Genomic DNA, 23825 nt, shown 5'->3' with positions numbered 1-23825 from the left:
TTTATGCACTAGTAAACATTGCCTTGCACAAGTTACTTGTGCATCTTTGTGGTCAAATTACAAAAAAGCAGAAAGACTTAAAAGTGTTTTATTATGATACGATTATGATGAAGTGCAAGTGAAGGCTGCAGGATCAATACTTTAGCCAATGTAGCTAACTTGGTAACATCCTGTTTACTTTTTTATTATTATGAACTCCTGCTCAGCCTCTGTATCTTTGTGACGTCTATAAACCCACCTGCGATCAGCTGAGGCTTTCCACAGATCCACAGATTTTATAGCTACTTAGTTGAAAGACTCTCTGGAAAAGCTGTTTAGGCCTACTCGTCATCTCACTGGAGAGTCTGATCCCAGGGTGGGAGTTTTTTGTTGTTGCTATGTTATTGGTTTTTTGTTTTGTTTTTTTGCTTCAGCCAGGACCACAGAAAGCCTTTTGTGGCTTTATATCCTCTCAGCTAAAGCAGAAAAATAACACAATTTCTAAAATGAAACACCATAGCTCTCAATTTTTTTGATGATAAAATCCCATAAATATATATATTAAAATTAGACTGGTGATGTTGATGCCTCTCCAGGCCACCAGCCAGTAGCTTAGCTTAGCATAAAAAAGTGCAGAGAAAAAAAGATTCTCACAGTCCGGCTTAGTCTTTCCCTTTGGTTAAAATATATAATAATATAATATAAGGCAACAAAGCACAATTCATGTGCATGTGCATGTGTCTTTGCAAAGCACCAGTAAGTAATTTGTAAATGCCTGCAGATCTGAATGAAATGCCAAAACCATTGTCAATACCTATGCTGTCAGCTGAGCAATATTAGTCATATTTACTGGTGACATTTTGTTCAATTCAGTGAGTGCATGTTCAAGCATCTGTATATCTACAAGTATGAGGTTTTTCTATTGGCGACTGTGCTGACCATCTGGATTTGAGTGGAGCAGGAGAGGCAGAGTAAGCGAGGGTGAGATAGAGAGAGCATCACAAAGGGAGAGAGAGTCAGTCATAGGCACAAGGGAGACGATCAAGGTGTTTGATTCTTGTGAAGGGAGCTGTTGAGCTTCATCCTGCATTTTTACCCTCCGAAGGTAAGTCTGCACATTACTGGTATATTAATGGCTGTAAAACTAAAATTATCTTTGATGTAGCAATTTTCTAGGCTGGCAGGGGAACAGGTGTGTGTGTGTTAGAGTTGAATCAGGCATTATGAATTTTGTCATATAAACACAGTGTGTACTCTGCTTGCTGTTCTAATTACTCAATTCATAGTGATACCTGGATATAATTGTTTTGACACAGTGATCATTGACTGACAGTAATCATTTGTGTGCATAATAATCCCATAATGTTAATGACTCCTTTTTGTTCAAATATTGTATTGTCTGTAAGGTACTGAAGGATTTAGTTTGTCCAAAGTGAATACCTCTTATATTTTCCTGGCTGGCTGCACTGCTGCTTAATGCACTCCTCTTTTTTTATTTAGTTATTTATTGATATTTGTTATTTTAGATGTTTGTATTTATTATTTTCCCCAATACCATAAAAAGTATTAGCATTCTTTCAAAAACAGACAAATTAAAAACAATGATGTTTGATACAGTATAATTCTGATCTAAATAATAATGATTAATTATTAATTAGACAATATATTTAAGTATATGGTAATTATGCCCAAATATCTTAATTTGATCTAGCCTAAGCATAACCATTTTTTGTTGTGGAATTTAAAATCTGTCTTTCTATAAATCTTTATAGCTTTCAGTCAGCTGCCAGATGATGAATCTCTCTGAGCAGATTTCATTCCTCTTCACCTGCAATGTCAGCCCAAGTGAGACGCCACAGCTCAATATTGGTGCCACCAAGAGTGAGCCTCTGGCAATTGCTGTCCCCATGACCATCTTCTACACCATCATCTTCTTGTTTGGCGTATGAAAATTCAATTTACTTTCCAAAAGAGTGGTTCATAAAATACAAATAAAACTGCAGCAATAAACCATAGTAAAAGTGATAGGGTGTGTTAATGATATACTGTTTTTCCACATTGTCAACTATGCTGCTTTGTTCAACAGGTCTTATTCAATGGTGTGAGCATACTTACCCTGCTCATGGATGCTCACATGAGAGTCAGTGCCATTCGCTTCTATCTGCTGAGCCTGGTGATATCAGGTAGACCCAATATTTACTTTATGGAGGACCATCTGATGATATTAAATTGAGGTTCTTATCATGTGGAGAGTGAAATTGGATTTATAATTATGCTTTTGATTGAACTATTTGATTATGGCCGAACTTAACTTTATTCATTCATTTTCAGTTAGTAAAAAATACAGTTGAAATTCAGGTTTTCACTTTCAATCTAGATTCTTTTCAAGCCTGTTCCCTAAAATCTATTTAAGTCATGTCATATAAAACATTATCTGAGTTAGTCAGCATTTCAGCTGTTTCTCACTCCATTTCATTCTAAGTATGGCAAAATTATACTGTATACTGCACACCGAAAGCAAATAATAGGCCTAATTCATCTCATATTGAGTAGATTTATTAAAATCTGTTTTTATTTATGATGGATAGACAAAAAGTAAGACAAACTTTTGTCCTTTTTGTATAGTTTAACCTTCTTGATTCAGCACCTGTGAAATACTTTTGGATGTGCGTAACACCCTAGCCATACCTAATTAATTTGAACTTCTTTTTAAACACCACACCTACATTGTGGTGTTCAAACCTAAAGTTTGAATCTGCTAAATGATGTCCATCTTCTTCTGTCTTTAAATTTTAGACATTTTGCAGCTGTTGACCATCCCTGTCACTCTTTATCGGTATTACTGGGAAAGTTACCCATGGCGCCTGGGGCAAGCTGTATGCAAGGTCTACTTCATGGTCCGCCAAGTGTACTGTGCCACCACAAGCTGGGTCATCATGGCCTTCACCACTGAGCGCTATGCAGCCATTTGCCACACAATGTGGTCTGTTTCCAGCCTAAAGGTGCAGTACAGAGTAGCAAACAGAGTTTCTTAATAGCGTTCTGCTGATGTAGTCACTACAGTATGACATAAAATGAAAAACACTCTGAAATGTCTACTAAAAGCATTTTGTATATTTGACCACAAAAGTCTTACTTTGGCTTGATGTAAGGTTTTGTCCCCCGAAAGTAAATCGTGTTCATGTTTCACTCTGAGAACAAACTGCATGAGATATTTTATATAAACATGAAGAGTAGTAGATGTATTAAATCACAGGAAATGTTCTTATTCAAACAATGTACTGCATACATTTTTGGAATTCAAATATATTCTTTGGAAGCAACATGATTTGAATCTGGTCAGATAGAAAATCCAGAGTTGGTTACTTTAACCAGTGCTATATTTGTGAATAAGAATGAAATGCATAATAAATTAGGATGCGAATTGGACACATGTAGGGGGTGCAATGATCACAAAAAAGTTTCACACCACAGAGGAGAAAAACTATTGAAGATAATACAATGCCTCATACTTGGGTTTTCAATTCATACAACTGAACAAAGTCTGACAAATGAAACGTCCCTCTCTCCTTCCTTTCCAAAAGAAATCTCGGCTGCCATGCCTTCTCTCAGTATGGATCCTTTCTCTGGTCTCAGCAGTGCCATTTGCCCTGGTTTATGATCAGGCACGTGCCTGTATCCTAGACTACACAGCCACCACACGAGAAGAAGCCCTCCATGTCTCCACCATGTGCGAGATGACAGAGCCTGATCCTGCACACCTCTACAAAGGAGCTTTACTCCTGCGAGCAGGAGTTTTCTTCCTGGTGAAATAAATGCTGTTCAACAGATTGTATTTACTTTACTCTATACCAAACTCTGGCACTTAGCATGTTTCTCCAACCACAGGTCCCACTGATCTCCATCTTTACTCTGTATGTGCTCATCCTGCTCTACCTGAAAAGGAATGGACGTCAGAGGAGAAACATGGGGCTCACGTATCCTGATCCTGAAGGAAGACGAGATGTTCAGTGTCATCAGAATGGAAAGCTGCTTTTAAATGAAAAGAGAGCTCTCAAACTCATGGGTGAGCCATGGAAAATTAAGATTGAGATGTCATACATTTATGGTGTTGTGCATAGACCAAATATGCTTCTGAATACAAAGTAATCAAACTGATATATTGCAGTCAGTTGGAGGATGCACACTTAAACTGCATCTCCTATATGTTTTATTTTCCAGGTGCAGTCGTGGTGGCCTTTTTTGTTTGCAACTTTCCGGACATTGCCTCGTCACTGATGCAGGTCTACGTGGTTGTGTGGTCAGACACCGTCCTATCGGTCTACACAATCCTGAAGTCTTACTTGTCACTTCCCCTGTGGTATATCAATGGTGCTCTGGACCCTCTGCTTTTCTGTATCTCCTCCCACACATTTCGCAGAGCTTGCTGGAGGACTCTGAGTAGGCTCAGGCCTCAGTGCTTCTGGACGTACAGGAGCATGTCTTGGCTGTGGCGGAGATCCTCTAGTGAAGAATCAAGCACAACCGCCAGAGAGAGGATTAATGGTAAATGCTCCAGAGAGAAGGTGGGCAAAGAGAGACGCGCAGTTATTGAGAAATCAGGTCAGAGGGGTCGAGATAGAAACGAAAGCCCCTTTCAGTTTGAGCTGCAACAATATGTACTCTGAATTGTGATTGTTTTCCTCTCAGAATAACATAGCAGTCAAAAGCAAAATCCTTTCTTTATTGCTGTAAAAGTTTCTCAGTGTTATGATGCCATGGCCTAATGGCATTTTTGGGAAATTGTGTGATTATTGTTATGACAGAACGTATTGGTTTTCCTGTTCCATTTATCTTCTTTCAGATACTTTATTCAGCTAGAAATATGTCATGCTTCACAGCTTAGATGTGAATGTAATTTCCAATTTCCCCAAGAAAATATTGGACAATGTGGTATGTAGCCTACATATAGATTAGAATTCGATCATTTAGAATTTACCTGCAATTTTAATGATCCAATTGTTTGTTTGATCTAGCGGACACAGGAAATGGTTAATAGTAGACTATTTGTTTAAGTGATAGCACCCTGACTGAGTCAAGTGATGTTTACTGACAGTCTTGTTTAGTGATGATATGCCTTATTTCATTATTGCTTCAAAAGACTGTTTTGTGCTTAAGTTTACATATGTTGCAAAAACAGTGGTCCTATTTATATTGTATTTGGCATGTGAAATAAATATATATATTTTTTACTGTTTACTGTTTCTACTCTATCTATCTATCTATCTATCTATCTATCTATCTATCTATCTATCTATCTATCTATCTATCTATCTATCTATCTATCTATCCTTTCCTCTTAGCTTGTCAAATGAGTTCAAAACAAAACAAGGACTGTATAATCCAAATGCAAAAAAAAAAGGATGCATAATTTACTGATGCTGAATACATTATTAGTAGGTTGCTATGGTGATTCACCAACACCAACACCGCAATCTTAATCACACTATTCCTGCAAGACATGAGAGCTGCTTCCTAATACTGGATGTAGCCTACTATTATAGGTTCTTTTATACATCCATGTTCATTACACATAACATGGCTGCTTTTTGAAACAAAATAGTAATAGATCACATATGCAGAGGCTACAGTCCTGGCTGCAGTCAGCAACGGTTCGAATCCCGCACCGGGCGGCCCTTTATTACTACAACTCTGGTACAACTAGTATGAGAGCCTTTGTGCGAGGGATGTCACCCCCCTCCCCCCTTTTTTTTGATGACGTTGTCGTACCCACCAATCACAATAGAGTGGGCGGGACTAAAGATGAGACCGCGGAAGATTCAAAACGAAGATGGCGGCTGAAAGTGTTCCCCAAAACAATCACAAACTCGACAGAAGGTAACAACTTTTCTTTTATCATTTCGACAATTTAACAAGTTAGAAATATAAAGTGTAAACTGTCGGTTGCGGAGACGATTCGTTTCATTTGATATTTACATATCTTTCTTCGATATTGGACGTCATTATTCGACGTGTTAGCGTTAGCCAACCTAGCTTTGGGTGGCGTATTTGTTCAAAATGTTTATGTACTAGTCCCGTGGCTTTGATGAACCCCCGGCTGAGTCTCTGTGTTTCTGTGTGACTAGGGGGACAAAATGCAATGTGTTCAACATCGAGGAAAAGCCTAACGCAAGCCAGCCTGTGATCTTTAACCCGGATTTCTTCGTGGAGAGGCTGAGACACGAGCATCCACAAGCCTTCACCGATCTCATACTCTGTAACATCACTCGGCTCGTCGACCTCCCAGGGGATGAGTTTGCCCAGTTCACCGGAGAGTCTGAGGCGCGGGTGCCCTCCTCCACTGGCTTTTTACGCTCCTTGAACTTCCTTAAGCGGAAAGGTTAGACTATGAGTGTTTTAGCCAAATGCATATTCTGTTTCTTACTAATCGACTAATCACTTCATCACTGATTCATTCTCAGTAAACCTTGTGAATCTAACACACGTTTTCTTTTTTATTCATTTCAAAAGTTGTCCTGTTATAGGGTAATGGGGCTATTGTCCATGTGATTTCAAATTATTAAATTAATATACAAATTAGATAATGGGTGCAATGGGCTAATTAGCACATGCAATGGGTACAATCGGTGTCAAACAGTCATTTGATTTCTTTCAGACAAAGGAGTGGTTTTTGGTGCACCATTAACTGAGGAAGGAATAGCGCAGATCTATCAGCTCATTGAATACCTGAGTAAAAGTGAGTATCACATATCTACTTCTAATAGCCTACATCCAATGCTACATGAAGGACACAACCAGTTTGTGATATATTGACTATACATGTTGCTTGTGACCTTAGAGGACAAATCCCTAACCAAGACAGCATCTGTCAGAAAACACCTCTATGAATGATCCGATTTAATGATGTGTCTTTAATTCTCATAAAAATCGGATCTGTGAAGTGTCAAGGCAGGCATCCTGAGTATTACTACTTGTACTTTAACTTAGCTGTGCAGCAGTGAATTATTATGAGGTCATGGTTTATTTCTAGAAAGTTATGATGTCATTCACTGAAAGTGGACACTGGGAGCAAATGCCTGAGTCAATAATTCATCTGAAAGCACTTTGCTCTTTCTGTCTTCCTCTTTCCATTTCATTCACTCCGTCTCTCTCCTCACTTATGCGTCTTTGTCCTCCTGTGTCTCCTCAACTGTGTGTCTTCGCCGACACACTGCATCTTTTTCCCCCCTCCCTTTCCCCATCGGCTGTCTCTCCCCATCTTTCTCTCCACCCCACAGACCTTCATCTGGAGGGGTTGTTCCGTGTGCCTGGCCACAGCCTAAGGCAGGCAGCCCTGAGGGAGATGCTGAATGCTGGGGCAGAGATAGATCTAGAGACTGGCGACTTCCACCCCAATGATGCGGCCACGTTGCTGAAAGCCTTCCTGGGAGAGCTGCCAGAGCCTCTGCTCACTCACAGACACTATCACGTGCACCTGAAGATAGGAGGTGTTTGTTGACTCTTGCGCACATCCTTGTCATGGCTTCAGTTATATTTTATTTGAAAATCAAGGAATCGTCTGTCATACTCAGTCGAAGAACATTGTAGTGGTCCACTTAATTTGTGTTACAATTTTTTTATCTGCTGTGTCCAGAACTCACTCGCTTTGATGATAAGGGGAACAAGACAAATGCACCTGACAAAGAGCGCCAGATTGAGGCCTTCCAGCTGCTTTTCATGTTGCTCCCACCAGCCAATCGCAGCCTGTTGAAGCTGCTGCTGGACTTGCTGTACCACACCGCACGCAATCAGCAAGTCAACAAGATGTCTGCACTCAATCTAGCCACTATGTTTGCTCCACACATCATCTGGCCCAAAAATGTAAAGACCTTTGGTTCATTATATTCAACCTTCCAAGTTGTTTTCAGTCAACCAAGTCCTGGCTCTAACAAATTTCTTTCATTTATTTGTCTATGTTTTTTATGTTGCAGGTGCTGGCAAGTGATCTGCAGGGAAACATTGAGACATTGAACAACGGCATAGCATTCCTCATCAGACACTCACAAAAACTGTTCAAGGTAAGTAGCTTTAAATCCTGTGTCTCTGCAGCTGATGTACATTTTGAAATGTCAAACAACGTGATTTTCAGTTGTTGCTTTTTACTGTACTAAACTTTACTTTCATGTAAAAACAAAACACAGACAGCTCTTTCAGGTTAGATGTCTCCTCCACAGTTGGAATATTTCATTCGATAATTGCGTTTTCTCTTCGCCTCCGATGAACTGTGAAGTGAAGTGGTGTTGCTACAGTTACAAGAAATACAAACATGGTTAAGAGAGTGCAAATTTACATATGAAAGCAAAATAAATAAAGGCTATGGGTTTTTTTTGTTTCAGAGTGTCCTGCAATCAGCCGCCTTTTAGACTTTGACAATTGTTTTTTTATATTTTCATTTATATGATTTAAATATGTATTTATTATATTAAACACAATACCCCCGTCCAAGTCGAAAATTGGCAGCTTCTATAAGTCCTATGTAAGGGTGAGAACAGGGTCATGAATTTCTAAACACCAGTCGTCTAAATTTATGATGTCCTGGATTCATTCTTAATCATCTGCCAGCAGGGGATTTAATGTACACGTTTACTTTCATTGAAGGCACCTGTGTATATCAAAGAGTATGCCCGCTTATACTTCACAGGATCAAAATCTCTTCAATCAAAGGTGAGTGTTTCTGCCCCTTTTCTTTCAGTTTGTAACCATGAAAAGAGTGTTAGCACTATATTACATTTATGTATTTATACTGACAGTGGGTATTAAGCCATTGTTAAGACTCACACAAGTCTTTGCTAACTTTTGAACGTAGTAACTTTGATGTCTGGTTAATCTTGGCTGTTAATCATGTCAAAATACAAAACCTGCAGAGGCTGTTACACTAGAATAGATAGAATCTGGGAATATTGACTGTTTTCTTTTTTTCGAATCGATACACATTTTCTCATGGTTGTGTCCCTTGGAAAATACTTGGCAGTGTCAGTGAAACAACAATTTGCTCATATGTTATGGCTGACCTTTCTAGGATGACTCAACGCTGTGCTCTGGGACCAAAAGTGGGCCGATAGCTGCAGAGTCAGCTGCCCCCTCTTCTCCCTTCATGAGATCAATTGAAAGTGAGGTCAGCAGCACGTGCTCTGCCAGGTCATCTGAGACTCAGACTTATACTGAATCTGCCCTCAGAGAGCTCTACCAGCAGGTCAACAACATGCCTGAGTCTGCCAAAAAGAAAAAGCTCATCAGACAGGTGCAGTTGTTCATCCTACTTCACTGTGAGGAGAAATAACATTTAGACAAAGATCTGCAAACCAGCCCCTTAATGTGTGTTTTTGTGTGCAGTTTGAAAAGCAGCCTTTGCTGACACCTTCGTCTGAGTCTCGGACACCTTTCAGCAGGAAACACTGGCGTTCACGCTCTTTAGGTGGAATGATCAAGGTTTGTTGCTCTTTTGTCCCACTGAAGAGTATATTGATCAGCAGAATGATGTTTTATGATGAAAGGCGTTGTGTTCAATGTGTTTGAAGGTCATAAGCATACGTATGTATGCGTCCATATAGACTGTGTTTTGCTGAAATACGTGTTTGTGTTTGATGAAAAATCAACAAGGAATCTTTAGACAGTCCTCTACAGTGGCATTTATCTCCCTGTAATAACTTTGTTCACAAAACAGAGAAAGGTGTTGGGAAGCCAAGTATTGTCAGAGAAAGAAAACAGCAGACTGCAGAGCCCTCTGCGCAGCAGTTCGCTCGATGGCCAAGGAACAGAAAACACCAGCTGTGAAGAGGTGACTACCAGACCTAGCTACACACACAAAATATTTTTCTTAAATGACTTACTGTGTTTCTTGATATCATACATAGGAGCAATCGATCTTCACTGTTTGAAACCATCACCTACCACTGTAATTCCTATCGGCTACAGCTGACTGAGATTTTAAGTGCTGCTGGTGGAACAAAACAGAAAGTTAAATTCAGAAACTTTGAAAACTTTGTCGATCACAGTCCATTATGATGTTAACAGAGAAATATAGATGTCTTTTATTTAAATGAAAAACAAACAAAATGTCATGTTTCAGTTGTGGGACATCATGGTTCACTCCTAAAACTGTCATCAACCAGTTTTCTTCACGGCTGCGCTTGTAGCCATTTGTCTGTTCTCCACTGAAAGCCTTAAAAATGACCTCTTTCTTTTGTTTCCATCTCCTCCAGGATTAATCATCTTTAAAAGAATTCACTCTTCACAACTAAGGAAACAACTCTAACTGTTAAGATAATTCATTAGAGGACCCTCGCAAATAAACAGTGTGATGCACTGTTCTGCTTTGTTTTGACGCCATGTTTAGATCTCAACTGAGCCATTTTTCTCAAAAACTAAGTTGAAGTCTTAAAGGTTATCGAGGTAGCAAGGAAATCGCCACAGTGATGCAGTCTAGAAGTTTGACTTGAGCAAAGTGGCGTAAAGGGGGTTGGTGGACAAAAGTGACTCATCTTGCATGCTTTATTCTATATCAATGCAATCTCTCAATTTTCTTAAGTTCCTTATTCCTTGCCCATTTGTAATGCTGATGCAAATGACATGTAGTTACATTAGTGAATTTGTCGGTATTTAGCTTTATCGTATACTGAAACATGGTTTTATTTAATTTGTAAACCTAATTGTATTTATTTTTTATCAGTCATCGGGATATTTTAAGTATATTTTCCAGTGTATGAGATGTGCAGGCTTTTATATTTAAATGTTAAATTTGCTTATAAGTTGTGGTAAGTTTAGTAAGGTCAAGACTTTTATAAAAAACGTCTTGTATTCAGAGATGTGCCTTAAAGTGAATATATCTAATTTAACAACCCCCTCTATCCCCCGGCCCCCAACCCCAAAAAGTTCCCAATAGCTTCTTAGGGCCCATGCGAGTGTCAGTAAACTGGGGGAGTAAAGCCTAATGGAGCCTGAAAAATGGAAGATAGGACATTAAGAGTGAAAGACCAAAGGACCAGTTGTGTAGATTATATAAATATTTATGTCTCTGTCCCCACATCAGCTCAACACTGTGATGCTTTAAACTACTGCTTCTTTAAACTTTGGGTGGTTTGTTCGTTTTGAATCTTATATATTTAGTTTTTCTCAGGCTTTACTTTACTATGCAACATTGTAAACAGTTTTGTAGCTTTATATGCAACATATATTTTCAGTTATTCAACTGTTAGTGCAAGTGTTTTTTTTGTTTTTTTTAACTGTTTTCAAAATTTTATTGTGTATTTTCATGTTTTCAAGGGTTACTGGATGCAAGTGAAAATAATTCAGCTGCCTTGTACTGTAGCATTGAGGGTTGTCAACCCAAATGCATTGTGGGAGAATTTGAGCCACTTTTAAAATCTCCTTTTGTCTTACTTTCAGTAGCAGTGTCCAGTTAAGTGGCCACTCTGCCAAGCTGTTACGGTTTAACCATAATGTGATCAACTGAATTGGCAATGTAAACATATGACATTGATGTTGCTGTGAAGCTATGCAACTCACTGTTATTAAAAACATCAAGCTGCATTCTGTACTTGTCCTTTTCTTTAACATGTCAGAATATGTGCTCCAGCAGGTATAACAACATCTCCTAAACAAAGGGTTAGGGTTAGCTCTGTTGTTTTCCCTTCTGAGCCCTTCATGGAGTTGGGGCAGTCGTCTGCAGTTGTTATTTCACTTTTAGCCACAAAGTGGTGCTGTTTAGTTGCAAATAATAAGGGACACGGAGATGTTCCCTTTTGAATTGGTCAAAGTAGATTTGCATAGAGAGGGACAAGTGTCAATATGAGACATCCATTATTAGCTATTCCTAGATTGTTTAATATGGGAAGTCTATTATGAAAATAAAAAGTAACTAATAGTGGGCATATGCAAAGATAAAACCCATTTATTTGTATACTCAATAGTTCCCTCAGTTACAATAAATCTTGATTTGTCTGTCTCCCAGTAAATCTCAGTAAATGTCTCCATGTCCTTCAAGCAGAAATGAGTCAACAAATCACTGACATGAACTGGGCTGTGTCTGTTGTGGCAAAGAAGCCAATGGAAGAAAAACACTGAAATTTTCAGAGATGCCAAACAAAATTAAATGAAAATTAAATCCATCTCGGAGCTCAGGAACAAAACATGACTAATAGAAATAAAGAGAAGTACCCTAAATGCCACTAAAGGGAAACATAAAACTTGCCCAAGTTGCTGCTGTTTGCTGTAAAAGGTTTGCCCAAATTGAACTTATTTTACAGAGTTGGATGGTGAGTGGGTGGATAGTAAGAGTGGAGGCAGCTCTCCACAATAGGAGGAATGTCTCAGTGTGTCATTATGGTGTCCATGTCAATGCATGTTTGGTATTGTAAGTATATGTTGTAAACATCTGTGAGAATGGGTCTGCTTTTTCTCATGTTCTGTAAATATACAACAGACAGCTTCCATGATAGGAATAGTATTGTTTTACAGCCAAAACTCCAGAGGGGTTTTATTTAGCATTCCTGCTATGGAATGAGCATGATGACTGTAACATGAGTCAGACATACTGTAATCAACTTTACATTAACTGGTGTGCACACAAACCCACAAGCATATATGATGAGTGGATCTGATTTTGCTTTAAGTGTATGCACTAAAATTCCTTTCAGAGGCAGCTAATTCTGTCAAGAACTGTTGTGAAATACTAGAAACAGTCCGTTTTTGATAAAAGATAAAAGCACTTCATTTTAAAGTTAAAATCCTTTTGCATCTTTTTTTCAACACTCCTTGGACAGTGGAGGATTTTGCACAGCTCTTCTGAGAGTGAAATACAAATAACCTTCTGTGGAATTTTCTGGATGCCAGATCTGGCTTGTGTCTGTTTTCTTCCTCTCTCGCTATCAAAAACATTTCAGTTTTTGTTGCGGCAAGCATTCAGACGTTAACCGATTCATTCCCCTATTCAGCCTCGAGCAGCTGCCAGTGCGGTCCTGATGAACTTTATTTCTAACTTTAGGCTGTGGGAAGATATTTGTTTTTGCCCCGCAGTGTTCGGCAGCACTTTGAATTCAAAAACTGGGTGTTATTCCTCATTAATTGCTGTTCGTTCCTCACTTTCAGTCAGTTGTTGGTGTCGGTCTTATGTCTTGCAAACCCTCCTCTCCCAGACTAATTGTAAATTGCTGCCATGTCCTCCCACGGCTTTGAGAGCAGCAGAATAATTCCTGTTGTCTATTTGTGCGCATTCCTATCACGGCTCTGTGAGAGAGAGAGAGGAGGGACGTTACCCCCACCCCCCATTACTGCTAAACACCACTGTCTCCTCTTTAATTAGCCATTCATAGAGGAAAGATCTACACTGCACTGACACTTTTACTGGCACAGATGGAGCTTTTTTTCTCTCCGAGGCGTGTATTTTTGTGTGTACACCTGCATGAGCGCAAACAGCCATGTGCACATGTTTGTGTGAGTTGGTCAGTCAGCAAAGCAGATGCACACAGAGTCAAATGTTTCTGCTTGCATCTTCCCTCCCTGTTTTTCTTTTCGATCTCTCTGTGCCTTTGTCAGTTAAAGTGAATGGGGTTCTTAGGTCTATGTGAGTGTGCTCACAAGTGGCTTTAACTGAGACATAGCCAAGTAAAGCTGAGCTGTTTTTTGGTGACACTTTACTATTACTTATATAGGAAGTGAACAAGTTTCAGATTGACACTGAATCAGAATCATTTATGAAGTTGTAGAAAAACAGAACAGATGCTATGAAAATCAGTCTAGTTGTTTTTTCCGTTCAATCCAAGTATCTGTGAATATCTCTGTAAGCATCTATGAATCATTCATGATTCATAGTCAGCTGCTAAATGGCACTAAACCACTAATGTATCCTTACCTCCTTGGTTGCCGTGAAACATTACCATGACCTTACTAATGATTTTCGACTCACCTCACATGAGGAGATGTGAAACTAGTATGTATAGGAAAGAAACCAAAGTCTCAGTTATAGGTTTTGTGCCTTTTATCAGCTGATTCAGTGTTAATCAAGAGTGCCTCATTAAGAAGGCGATCAGCATGCAGACTCACAAATACCCAGGATCTAATCATTACACATTAAAAAAAAAAAGTGCTCCAGGGACAGAAGTTAAAAAGTGCCTGTTGTTCCTCTTTCTTCCTTGGTAACTTCTCAAAGTTTTCTGTACTTTATTTTCAACTGTCACTTGTTTAATCGTGTGGAAAACTGTCAACAATGAACTTTGGACTTTACACATAAATATGAGAGGTTCCGTTTCCTACCCGCGTCCAGAGCACTGATGTTCTAGTCCCACAAACTGCAAATCAAAGCGAATTAAGAAAAGTTTCGTGAGATCTACAATTACACTGTCGACAATGGCTGGACTGTAATATACAACCACTGTTTCAACTAAATGTCAGCCACTGCAAAATAATATTTATTATGAATTCCTCTTAAAGTAAATAATGGGCCGCAGATGCTGCTTATCATTAAATTTTCCCTTCTCAACACAGTCCAGTTTATGTCCGTACACTTTGAATCCACTTCAGGGAATGCATGGTCCTGGCATTAAGACAAGATCTGTGTCCTATAAATCTAAATAACAGAGCAGGCATGGCTATGAGTGTAGCTGTTTGTCTTTTCATTTGTATATATTAGGATATAATCTCTGCTCCTGTGCCCATGCTGTGCTTAAAATATAGTGTTGACTTACTTTTTATGGCTGTGGTTTGCCTTCCCAACAGATCATGAATATTTGCGTGTGTGTGTGTGTTTTCACCCCAGTTCCCTGGTGCGGCTTCTGTGTGTGTGTGGCCACACTTGATCTACATGTTAAGACCCACACTTACGGATTATTTATTCCGACTTTTTGCCTCCAAGGACTGAGGTGTTGATTCCTCTCTCTCCCAGTGGATTCTCCTTCGTTACATGTTCACATTCACGCGCAGACACCGCTCACACTCACACAGCCCGGTCTCCCCACAGCTTCATCCCTCCGGGGCAGGGGTTATGCAGTGTCATGCAGGTTAGGTCTCTCTCCAGGGGGTTTGTCTGGAGGCAAAACCGGAGAGAGAGAGAGAGAAAAAGAAAAGAGGGTGTGGAGTGAGTGAAATAAAAACAGAAAAAGACAGAGAGATAGGTCGGTGTAGATTTGTGTTGTGAATAGAATCAAGGGAATGAAAGAAGGATCTCGAGAATGAGAGTGAGTTCAGGCAGGGTTCTGGTGGGGGGGGTGGGGTGGGTTGGGGTGTGAGGAGGGGGGAGGAGTGTGTGTGTGTGGGGGGGGGGGGGGGGTAGGGGTGGAGTCGGGGGCTCTGCTATTTGTAGATCCTTGTGATGGATGACTGGTGTGTGTGTGTGTGTATGTAAGAGAGAGAGAGAGAGAGAGAGAAAGAGACTGGCTTTTTTTTCTTTCTGCTCTTTCCTTATTCCCTCTCTCTTCAGGCAAGCAGAGCGGAGCGGGACTGAGTGAGAGGAGGACAGAGGCGCAGACGTGTGCAGACCAGAGCACTGCAACTCCACAAAGACAAGAGAGAAGAGTTTGCAAGGAGAAAATTAAGAGAACGAAGGCAGCTGTTTTTTTTTAACATCAGCAAACTGTGGTGGATATCAAACCTACATCAAAAGAAATCAAAAAGGATTTGTTCTTTGCTTCACAGCTGAGAGGAAAATATTAGCATTTGTTACAGTTTTTTTTCTTCTATTTATATTCACCACACATATCAAATTATTTCAGAGGACTCGTGAGGTGTAGCAGGACTCTTGGGTTTGTTTTGTGTTTTTTTTCTTGCAAAGAAGCAGAGAGAGAGAGAGAGAAAGGTGGATAGAGAGAAGTAGGGGATTGTTGAAGAAGAGAAGAGCAGCAGGCTGCTTAGGGTGGTGAACATGCCCGTTAGAGAGAGCTGTTTTGGGGCAGGCATGGGCAGGTTGGCCAGGCAGCCACTCTGGATGTGGGTGGTGATGCTCTCTGCCCTGCTCATGGGCAACGCCAGTGCCTGCCCAGCCCTGTGTGCCTGCAGCGGCACCACAGTAGACTGCCATGGACTGGCTCTCAAAACCATGCCAAGGAGTATCCCCCGCAACACTGAAAGACTGTGAGTACCATCTGTACTCTACCTCCTTGTGTGTGCATGTGTGTGTGTATGTGCGCATGTGTGTGTGAGACAGTGAGAGTGAGAGAGACAGAGAAACTCCCTGACTGTGTGTCCCCTCTGTCTGCTTTTCTCAATGTTTCTTTTCTGGTTCCTTGCTATCTTGTAGAAGTGCACATGACTTTGCTTAGACTGAAGGAGAACAATAGCTCTGCCTGTAAAGCTGTGTGTGCATGTGTGTGTGTGTGTCTATATGTGCGTATGTGTCAGTCACTCACTCACTGGCATTCCAGTCAGGTATAAATAGGCATGAGGGACTGGAAAGAGCAGGAGCAGATGTTTGCCTTTCACATATGTCCACAATTTACTTACCTGCTTGTTTATGCTTTCTACATGTATTTTATAATATTAGCAAATTCCTGATATAAGATACATTTCAAATAATATAAAGTCAAATGTTTGCCCCACTTTTTAAAATGTGATCTAAATTTCAGAGTTTTAAAAGTAAAGTTTGACTTAAAGTTTAAATCTTAAATTATTGTGAGACAGAACCAGATTTACTGCCTGGTCTGGGTTTATTTTAGACTCTGTTATGTTTGTTAATATGTTTCCTCCACTCATATCAGGAGTCCTGTCCTGAGCACTGTGCCTCTCTTTATCTCTTTTCTTCCCCTCTCCCCACCCCTTTTCACTTTCTTCCACTCCTGGGCCGAGGACTCCCCTCTCTCCCCTTCTCAGTCCCCCTAAACACTCACTCCACAAATTGTTAAATCATGTAGAAAATTAAGCAAATCTGCTACTTAAGTGAGTCTTGCACGAGGATCACGTAGCTGTCTTGTAAAGTGAGGGGGAGCGGGAGGGGGCGGGAAGCAAGAGGGAGAGGTGAGGCAGAAGCCGAGTTGCGGATTGGAGTTTCTCTGTCTTTTCTGACATTCCTCTGAAATATTCATCAGTAAATCAGAAGTGAGGAGTGCAAGGGGAAATAGATTGTTCTATTTCAGCTTTTAGAATATCAGGTCTGAATAAAACATGCGGTGGGAACAGAGAAGAGAAAGCCTGTGTCAGAGGCAGCGTTGGCATAGTGGGAGCTGGCTGCATATTTTATGCTTTTCATATTTAATTTCTAAGAACACCTTTTTTTTTTTTTGCCTGCCGGTCTGCATGTTTCCGGGTTGCATATGTGCACATGCTGGTTCAACACTGAAGCAGAAAGGAAACATGGTCATTTTGTGGTTTCCTTTTACATGAATGGCCATTCACACTGGAAATATACTCTGCCCCTTCACTCAAGAGCATTTTTGTGTTGAAAGTTGTTTGTGCATTCATCGGTCATGTACAGCAGAGGATTTTATCGCCGTAACATCTCAAGCACGTCAAGCACACTCAGGGAGCTGCACATTAAACATGATGTGTATAAAGGTCATGGGCAATTTATTCCCGGGTCACTGCCCCCTTGTCTTTTTTTTGGTGTGGCTGTGGTGGTGCATGTATTAACTGTGTGTGTAGGTCACATAGAAGATAGTCAGTCTCCACAGAGTGGTACTATGCAACAATAGAGGCTCTCCTCTTTTGCAGACCATTATATAGGGTGATTCATCAAGGTGGTTGTGCAAGTCAACGCAGCCCACCGTGCCCCCACACGGTGGTCCCATGTGCATGGCTAGATTTATGTGTATGTGTTTGAAAAATATGTGGTCATGTGAATGAAATTGTGCAACGACCACCGAGGTCAGAAATGAATAATGAGTAAGTCAAGTCAAGTTCTTATAGAATAGGCTCAGAAGTTGGTGGTCCTTGTTTTCACAAGTTTTTTATTTGTTTAAATTACAAAGATTTGAAGTGTGTAATGTTGCAAAAATGTTCTCAACTGACTGTTATAAAAGGAGGAGATAGTTTGCAGATGTTGTTAAGAGGAAGCTAAAAAAAAAAAAAAAAAAAAAGTAGAAACGGTTCACTTTGATAGGCTGGTTTTTCATGTTTATGGATATCAGTGTGAATGCATATGTGTGTTTGTGCTCTTGTATGCAGAGGTGATGGTTTTTTTGGGGATAAATAGTGTTAAAGGAGGGGGTTGGTTTTTGGAGAATGTGTGTGTGTTTGTGGGGTGGGGTGTGTGTACGGAGGGTGTTGAGACAGACAGCAGAATCCCATTTGCACTTGTCAGTTTGGGTTTGGATCAGGTCTGACCCCTGCGCTGCTCAGACTGAAGCCTGTAATGAGACTGCGAGCTCCACGTGTTAAAATCACACCCTGGCTGCCTGGTACGGGCCACCGGCCGCTCCCTCCCCCTCTGCTCCCTCTCTGCTCCCTCTCTGCTCCCTCTCTGCTCCCTCTCTGCATCCATCCTCTCTCTCTCCGGCTCCATCCCTGCCTCTCTTCTCCCTTGTCTCCAGGCCAATTCTCTATTCATCTCCTGTGGCAAAATATCACATTAACATGGTAATCACACTGATATCAGACTGCACTGAGAGAACATCAGCATCTGTAAGGCTGATTAAAGTGGCTTTACACCGACAGTAAAAGGTGTTAGTTAAGCTTTTAGGTAGACAGGTATTGACCAGACCTGAAGCTTTTCTCTCACTGCTTTATCTCCCTAACAGCCCTGCTGCTGCTCAGATTAAGTGTGTGTCTCATCTTTGAATGAGTTGATTTGCAAATGCTGTGTGTGTGTGTGTGTGTGTGTGTGTGAGAGAGAGCGTGTGTGTCTGTGTATGTGTGCCTAATTGCAAAAAGCCAGTGTATTGATGATGGGTTTTCTGTGCCAGAAAATACCCTGTACTGAGATTTGGGGGTATGTTGGAGCTCTTCCAGAATAGAGGAGGTGGAGGCTGCACACCATATGTGTGTGTGTGTGTGTGTGTGTGCCTGTATAAATCTGACATTAACTTGTGTTTGTTCATAAACTTGCGCCTCCATGTGCCTCCATATGTGTTTGTACATGCGTGCAGTGAATAAGTAATGCTAGATGAAAACACATGAGGGTTGGTGGTGTTTGAAGACGAGGGGCTCCCTCGCTTCGATAACCATGTATATGTATTGGGGGGTGGTTGTAGGTGGGAGGTGTGTGTGCGTGTGTGAGTGTGCATGTGCCAGGGAAATGCCTGTGGTGTTTTTGGCACCGGCACATAGCTGGTACAACTGACAGCTCACCGGCCACCTGATCCATAATTTACCCTGACAAGACTGAACACAGCCTGCCCACTACCTGCCAACTCTGGCTATGTGACTAGACAAAGAAGTGGGGTGAGGGGTGGAGCTGGGGGGTTTGAGAGCAGGATGAGAAGATCCTTCAAGGCGAGGCTGGCACAGTAACTGAGGTGGTAATCACTAATGAAGGGATTACTGCGCAGAGGAGCGAAGAGTCTTGTAACTCGACCACAAAGCTAATGAATGAATAAACGAGATTATGTTTTTTTATTATAAAGGGCTAAATAGGTCTAACCCTGAGGCAGAATGAATTTCATTCAGGTCCTTTTTTACACTCTTAATATATCCATCCTCGTAGCCAGTGGTCCCATGAGGAGTGATAATGCCTGGAATGAAGATCATTCAGAGAATGTTTATGCTCAGTGTAGGATTGTGAAATTACAGGCCTGGGACTCAGTAAGTTCAATTTACAGCCTGTGCAACACAGCTGTGGTCTTTCCTCTTGCACTGAAGACTGATGTGGACTTCATCTTTCTCTCTCTGGCTGTGTTTTCAGTTTTAGTATTTGTTTTGTTAGTCTGCTGCCCAACACAGTTCCAGGAAATAGACTGTGGGTACTGTATTTTCTCATTATGTGATAACTCACCTACATGGAAGTAAATTGAATAGTTTTGAGTTTTTATGTATTTGCCTGACAAGACAAAACATCTGATGACATTACTATAATACTTGAGGTCTAGGATAAGTACAGTTTGCACTGTTTTTTGATGTTTCAGAGACCAAACAAATAATACATTGATCAAGAAACTAGTCAGCAGATGAGATAATAGTTAATCTATCGCATCATGCGTTACTTTTTACGTTATACATACATGTAGAGCCAGCGTTGCTTATCCAAGCAAAGCGATGACAGGCTGCAAAGCATCAAAGCCAGCTGCTGTGTGTCTAAACACACCTCAGACCTACTGGCCCGCTCTCCTGATGAGCACAGCTACTTTATGGAAGTGTTTGATTGCACTCATGAGAGCTAAGAAATGACCCCAGCAGTGGCTTGTGTGAGTGCGTGCATGTTCGTGTGTCAAAAAAAAAACGCTAACCCTAACCCAACACCAGAGCCTGCACTTTTTCTTCTTGTGCATATCTGTCACGCTTATATATGATGATGATGATGTGTGTATGTGTGTGTGCACATGTGAGTGTACATGCATGATTGCTTTGCATGCCTGTCTAAGAGTGGCTGTATCTCAGCAGACCATGAAAATCGAATTTAGAGAACCTACCTAGATCACCTTTCATCTCTCGGAAGTTCATCTTTGCTTTTAACCCCCTGGCTAACCAGTAAGAAGCTGGCAATGAGAGATTGAAGAGGGTGGTTTGTGTGTGTATGTGTGTGTGTGTGTGTGTGTGTGTGTGTGTGTTAAATCGATGAACACTCTCCTGACACTGATCCTTCATAACCCACATTTCACGCTAGTCAAGATGCTTTTGATGTGATACAAGTTTGAGAGGAAATTATGGACAGGTTTCCAGATGGAGGGGTGTATCATGTTAGTGCTGTGTTCATTGCAACATTGTAATGCATGATGATTTTAGTCATTTTCAATCTTCAAAAAAAACGATTGAAACAGATTAATATGAATCTGAAATAAAGTAAAAACCTTCTTATCCCACGGCAGAATTATTCCATACTGTTAAATAAAAATAATAATTCAAGTTTCAACATGAAAAGAAATTACTTTGGCATGCAAATTCAAATTATTTCCGAAATTGGTTCATATTTCAATTATTTTCTAAGTTTGTCTTTTAATGCATTTCGTAATTTTCTCTGAATTGAAACAGTAGCTGATGCTTTTCCTGTATTAACACATAATCTGTGGCAATCAGACTGGTTTCAGCTTTAAATTGACTTATTTTTTGCAGTGGAATTTTTCTACTAGCACATGAGCCGATCATGTTCAAGAAATAGATGGGTGTAAACATCAGTGCGCTCAGTGGGAGACACAAACGCACAGAGAATGACTCTTTATTCTTCGGGATCAACAGACAGATTCAGGCGCACATGCAGCATCCATGAAATTACCAGACATCCGCGCACATCTGTCAGGCAAACGTCGTCTCACTGTTCTGTGTGGAATAACTGAAACATAATAGATGTGGCAGAGCAGATGTTTTGTCCACGTCATACATGTTACAGTCAAAGTACACATTCATCCAGCCTCAGTGCCTTCACACGGGGCTCAAAGCCACAACAGAACCTCAGCGTTGCCACTGAACAAACTACAGATACTGTACAAACCATGAAAGACCTCTAAGTCTCTGCTTCTACTACAGTCTTGTGTGTGTTCTCTCTCAGGCCTGTGGTGGTAACACACAGCAGAACAGATGTTTAATTGATTCACTTCGGCCTGAGAGAGTGTCATAACTTATCTATGTTTGGTCCGAAAGTGTCTGGGTGCTACTTTCCTCCCTTGTCTTTTCCCCGGCTCATTCCTCCCATCTCCCAGTGGTTCTTGCTATCTGTCCTGTTTTTGCTTACAGCAGCATCTGCTACTGGGGGAAAAAAAGACACTATTCCCCCTTGTCAAGGTTGTTGTAGTGTGAAGGCCAGGTAAAAACAGCAAGAGACAGATGCTTGGGTTTGGGGGGTCCCTGACTTTTACCTGTAGCATGTTTATATGTCAGAGCGGCTCCGCAAGATGCAAGGTCAAGGTTTAAACAAGGATTGTGTGTGTGTGTGTGCAGTACATGTGTGGGATCAGCTTGATGTTTACCTTTCCTATCAGTAATCTTGCTCCTGAGGCCTGACTGAGCAGAATCAAAACTGTAAATAGCCCTTGAGGAGCCCATGAGCTGGGAAAACACTCTGAGACATAGTCTTGACACACAGAAAACACACACGCACAGACGCTCGTTGGCACAGACACACACACTCACGTACTAAAAATGTACAGTTGAGGGCCTTAACTGCACGTCTGAAAGCCACATTTCAGTGGAGAGGGAATGTTTTGTTCAAGCTGAGCAGAAATCTGACCTCTTGGTGTGGATAGAAGCGTTCCAGTTGGGTTTAAGAGTGTGTTGTTTTGGTCATGGTGGTCTGCTCTCTCTCTCTCTCTCTCTCTCTCTCTCTCTCTCTCTCTCTCTCTCTCTCTCTTCTTTCTTTTTCTCTTTTTCTCTCTTTCTCTCTCTGAGCCTGGATGGTACTGCCTGATCCCGTAGCCTGATGTTGGACCAGCTAGAATGTAGGTCACTTTCTCCTTCTGCTCTACCAGCCGCCGAGGCCTCATGTCTTCACTGACGTTTCCCAGACGGCTTGTCAGCTCTTCACAGCTCCCCGGCTACTCGCAACACTCCACCACACTTCTCCACTCCGTCACTTTTAGGCAGCTAACAACAAGCGCTGTCTTTTTCTGTGTCTCAGTGACTCTATCAGGTTTTTTTCCCCCCCTCCTGTTTCTCTCCTCCCGTGTGTTTCGCGGCTGTCACGTCCATATGTTGTAGAGTCTGGAGGAGGAGGAATGCTTCGCTCTTTGGCAGCTCCTCAACCTGCTCAGTCCATTCATTAGGGAGAACGCGTGCTGATTTGGTCAAATAGCATTATCAGTGTGTGATTGTGGTTAATGAGTATCCATGCTTGGGTTGTATGGGACCGCGGGCTTCTGGTCATCAGATTGTTTCCTCAGTGAGGAGTTTGGGTAGCGCTGGGCCACCGGTCCTCAATCAGCTGGCTTCTGTCTTCCCTGCCAGGCTAAAGCTGTTCAGGACAAATGGTCCTGTGGTGCTGACAGCAATAATACAGAATGGCTGCACTGCATAGAAAATAAGAACCATGATAAGTTATTTAAATCTAATTTGATGCAAGATGCATTTATATCCAGTTAAAATCTTTGCTTTTTAGGCCTCATTTAGAGTCAAATTTGAATGAAACTTTGACCTGCAGTTTGGCAGCACTCACCAATGTACAGTTTGACCTCTAGATAAAGAATAATAATGTTGCCATTTCGCATTGTCCTTGCTTGACTGCATACTGAAAAAAAAATAAGCAGCAGTGTGTTATGATGTGTGCTATGATAGGAATACAGGGTGAGGAAAATTTAGAGTTTCTTGTTTTGCCTTTAAAGCAGAAGTAAGCGATCCGGTCGTTTTGGCTAATGCTGCGTTCCGGGCAGGCTTTTGAAACCGTAAATTACAGCTTCAAGTCACAACTTACGACTTTGTAGCGTTCCAGGCAACCCGCAACTCGCGTTTCTCCGACCTGTTTTACCTGTGAAAGTGCACTATAACGGCCACTCGTAACTTCCGACCCGTGAACTCGCACCAGATCGAACTGGTACGACTTCACAGGTCAGAAAAACACGAATTACGGGCTGCCCTGAATGCACCATAACGTCTTGTCAGCCGATGGAGTTAGCAGCCCCCGCCCTCGTCATGGATCTATTGGTCCTCGTCCCTATGTCACCACATTCACGGGCATCCCTTGGCTGCACACACAGCCCTTCATGCCGTTCTCTCTCCTCATTGGATAAAAATTGTAGGATACAAGAAAAGTTTTCTCCTCGGCTCAGAGCAGAGCAGAGTGACTGAGAGACCCGTGTTTCGGTCCA

General features: G+C 41.2%; 3 protein-coding genes across 3 annotated transcripts in view; all 3 read left to right on the top strand.

The window, feature by feature from the left end:
• Positions 1–1772: 1772 nt before the first annotated feature.
• LOC310997762 (pyrokinin-1 receptor-like) lies at positions 1773–4673 on the top strand (the record flags this gene model as incomplete). Its single annotated transcript, XM_083987554.1, has 7 exons — positions 1773–1922; positions 2066–2162; positions 2776–2981; positions 3564–3785; positions 3868–4045; positions 4201–4581; positions 4669–4673. 7 exons carry the CDS (start codon positions 1773–1775, stop codon positions 4671–4673), a joined length of 1239 nt encoding a protein of 412 aa, XP_083843680.1.
• A 1130-nt stretch (positions 4674–5803) lies between these two features.
• LOC310997761 (rho GTPase-activating protein 19-like) lies at positions 5804–10226 on the top strand (the record flags this gene model as incomplete). Its single annotated transcript, XM_083987553.1, has 11 exons — positions 5804–5856; positions 6105–6358; positions 6635–6715; positions 7257–7466; positions 7613–7839; positions 7950–8036; positions 8617–8682; positions 9038–9259; positions 9352–9447; positions 9683–9796; positions 10221–10226. The coding sequence occupies exons 1-11, from the start codon at positions 5810–5812 to the stop codon at positions 10224–10226; spliced, it is 1410 nt and encodes a 469-aa protein (XP_083843679.1). The 5' UTR covers positions 5804–5809.
• A 5638-nt stretch (positions 10227–15864) lies between these two features.
• slit1a (slit homolog 1a) overlaps positions 15865–23825 on the top strand; it is an 86315-nt gene continuing 78354 nt past the window's right edge. Inside the window, exon 1 of the mRNA XM_083988090.1 lies at positions 15865–16080. Within this exon, the coding sequence (XP_083844216.1) occupies positions 15872–16080 (209 nt within the window). The 5' untranslated portion in view covers positions 15865–15871. The remainder of the gene's footprint in view (positions 16081–23825) is intronic.

The sequence above is a fragment of the Trachurus trachurus genome, assembly GCF_905171665.1.
Source record: "Trachurus trachurus genome assembly, chromosome: 15".
NCBI classification, from domain to species: domain Eukaryota; kingdom Metazoa; phylum Chordata; class Actinopteri; order Carangiformes; family Carangidae; genus Trachurus; species Trachurus trachurus.
Note: the sequence above shows the minus strand (reverse complement) of the source record. Positions and strands in the feature narration are given on the sequence as shown.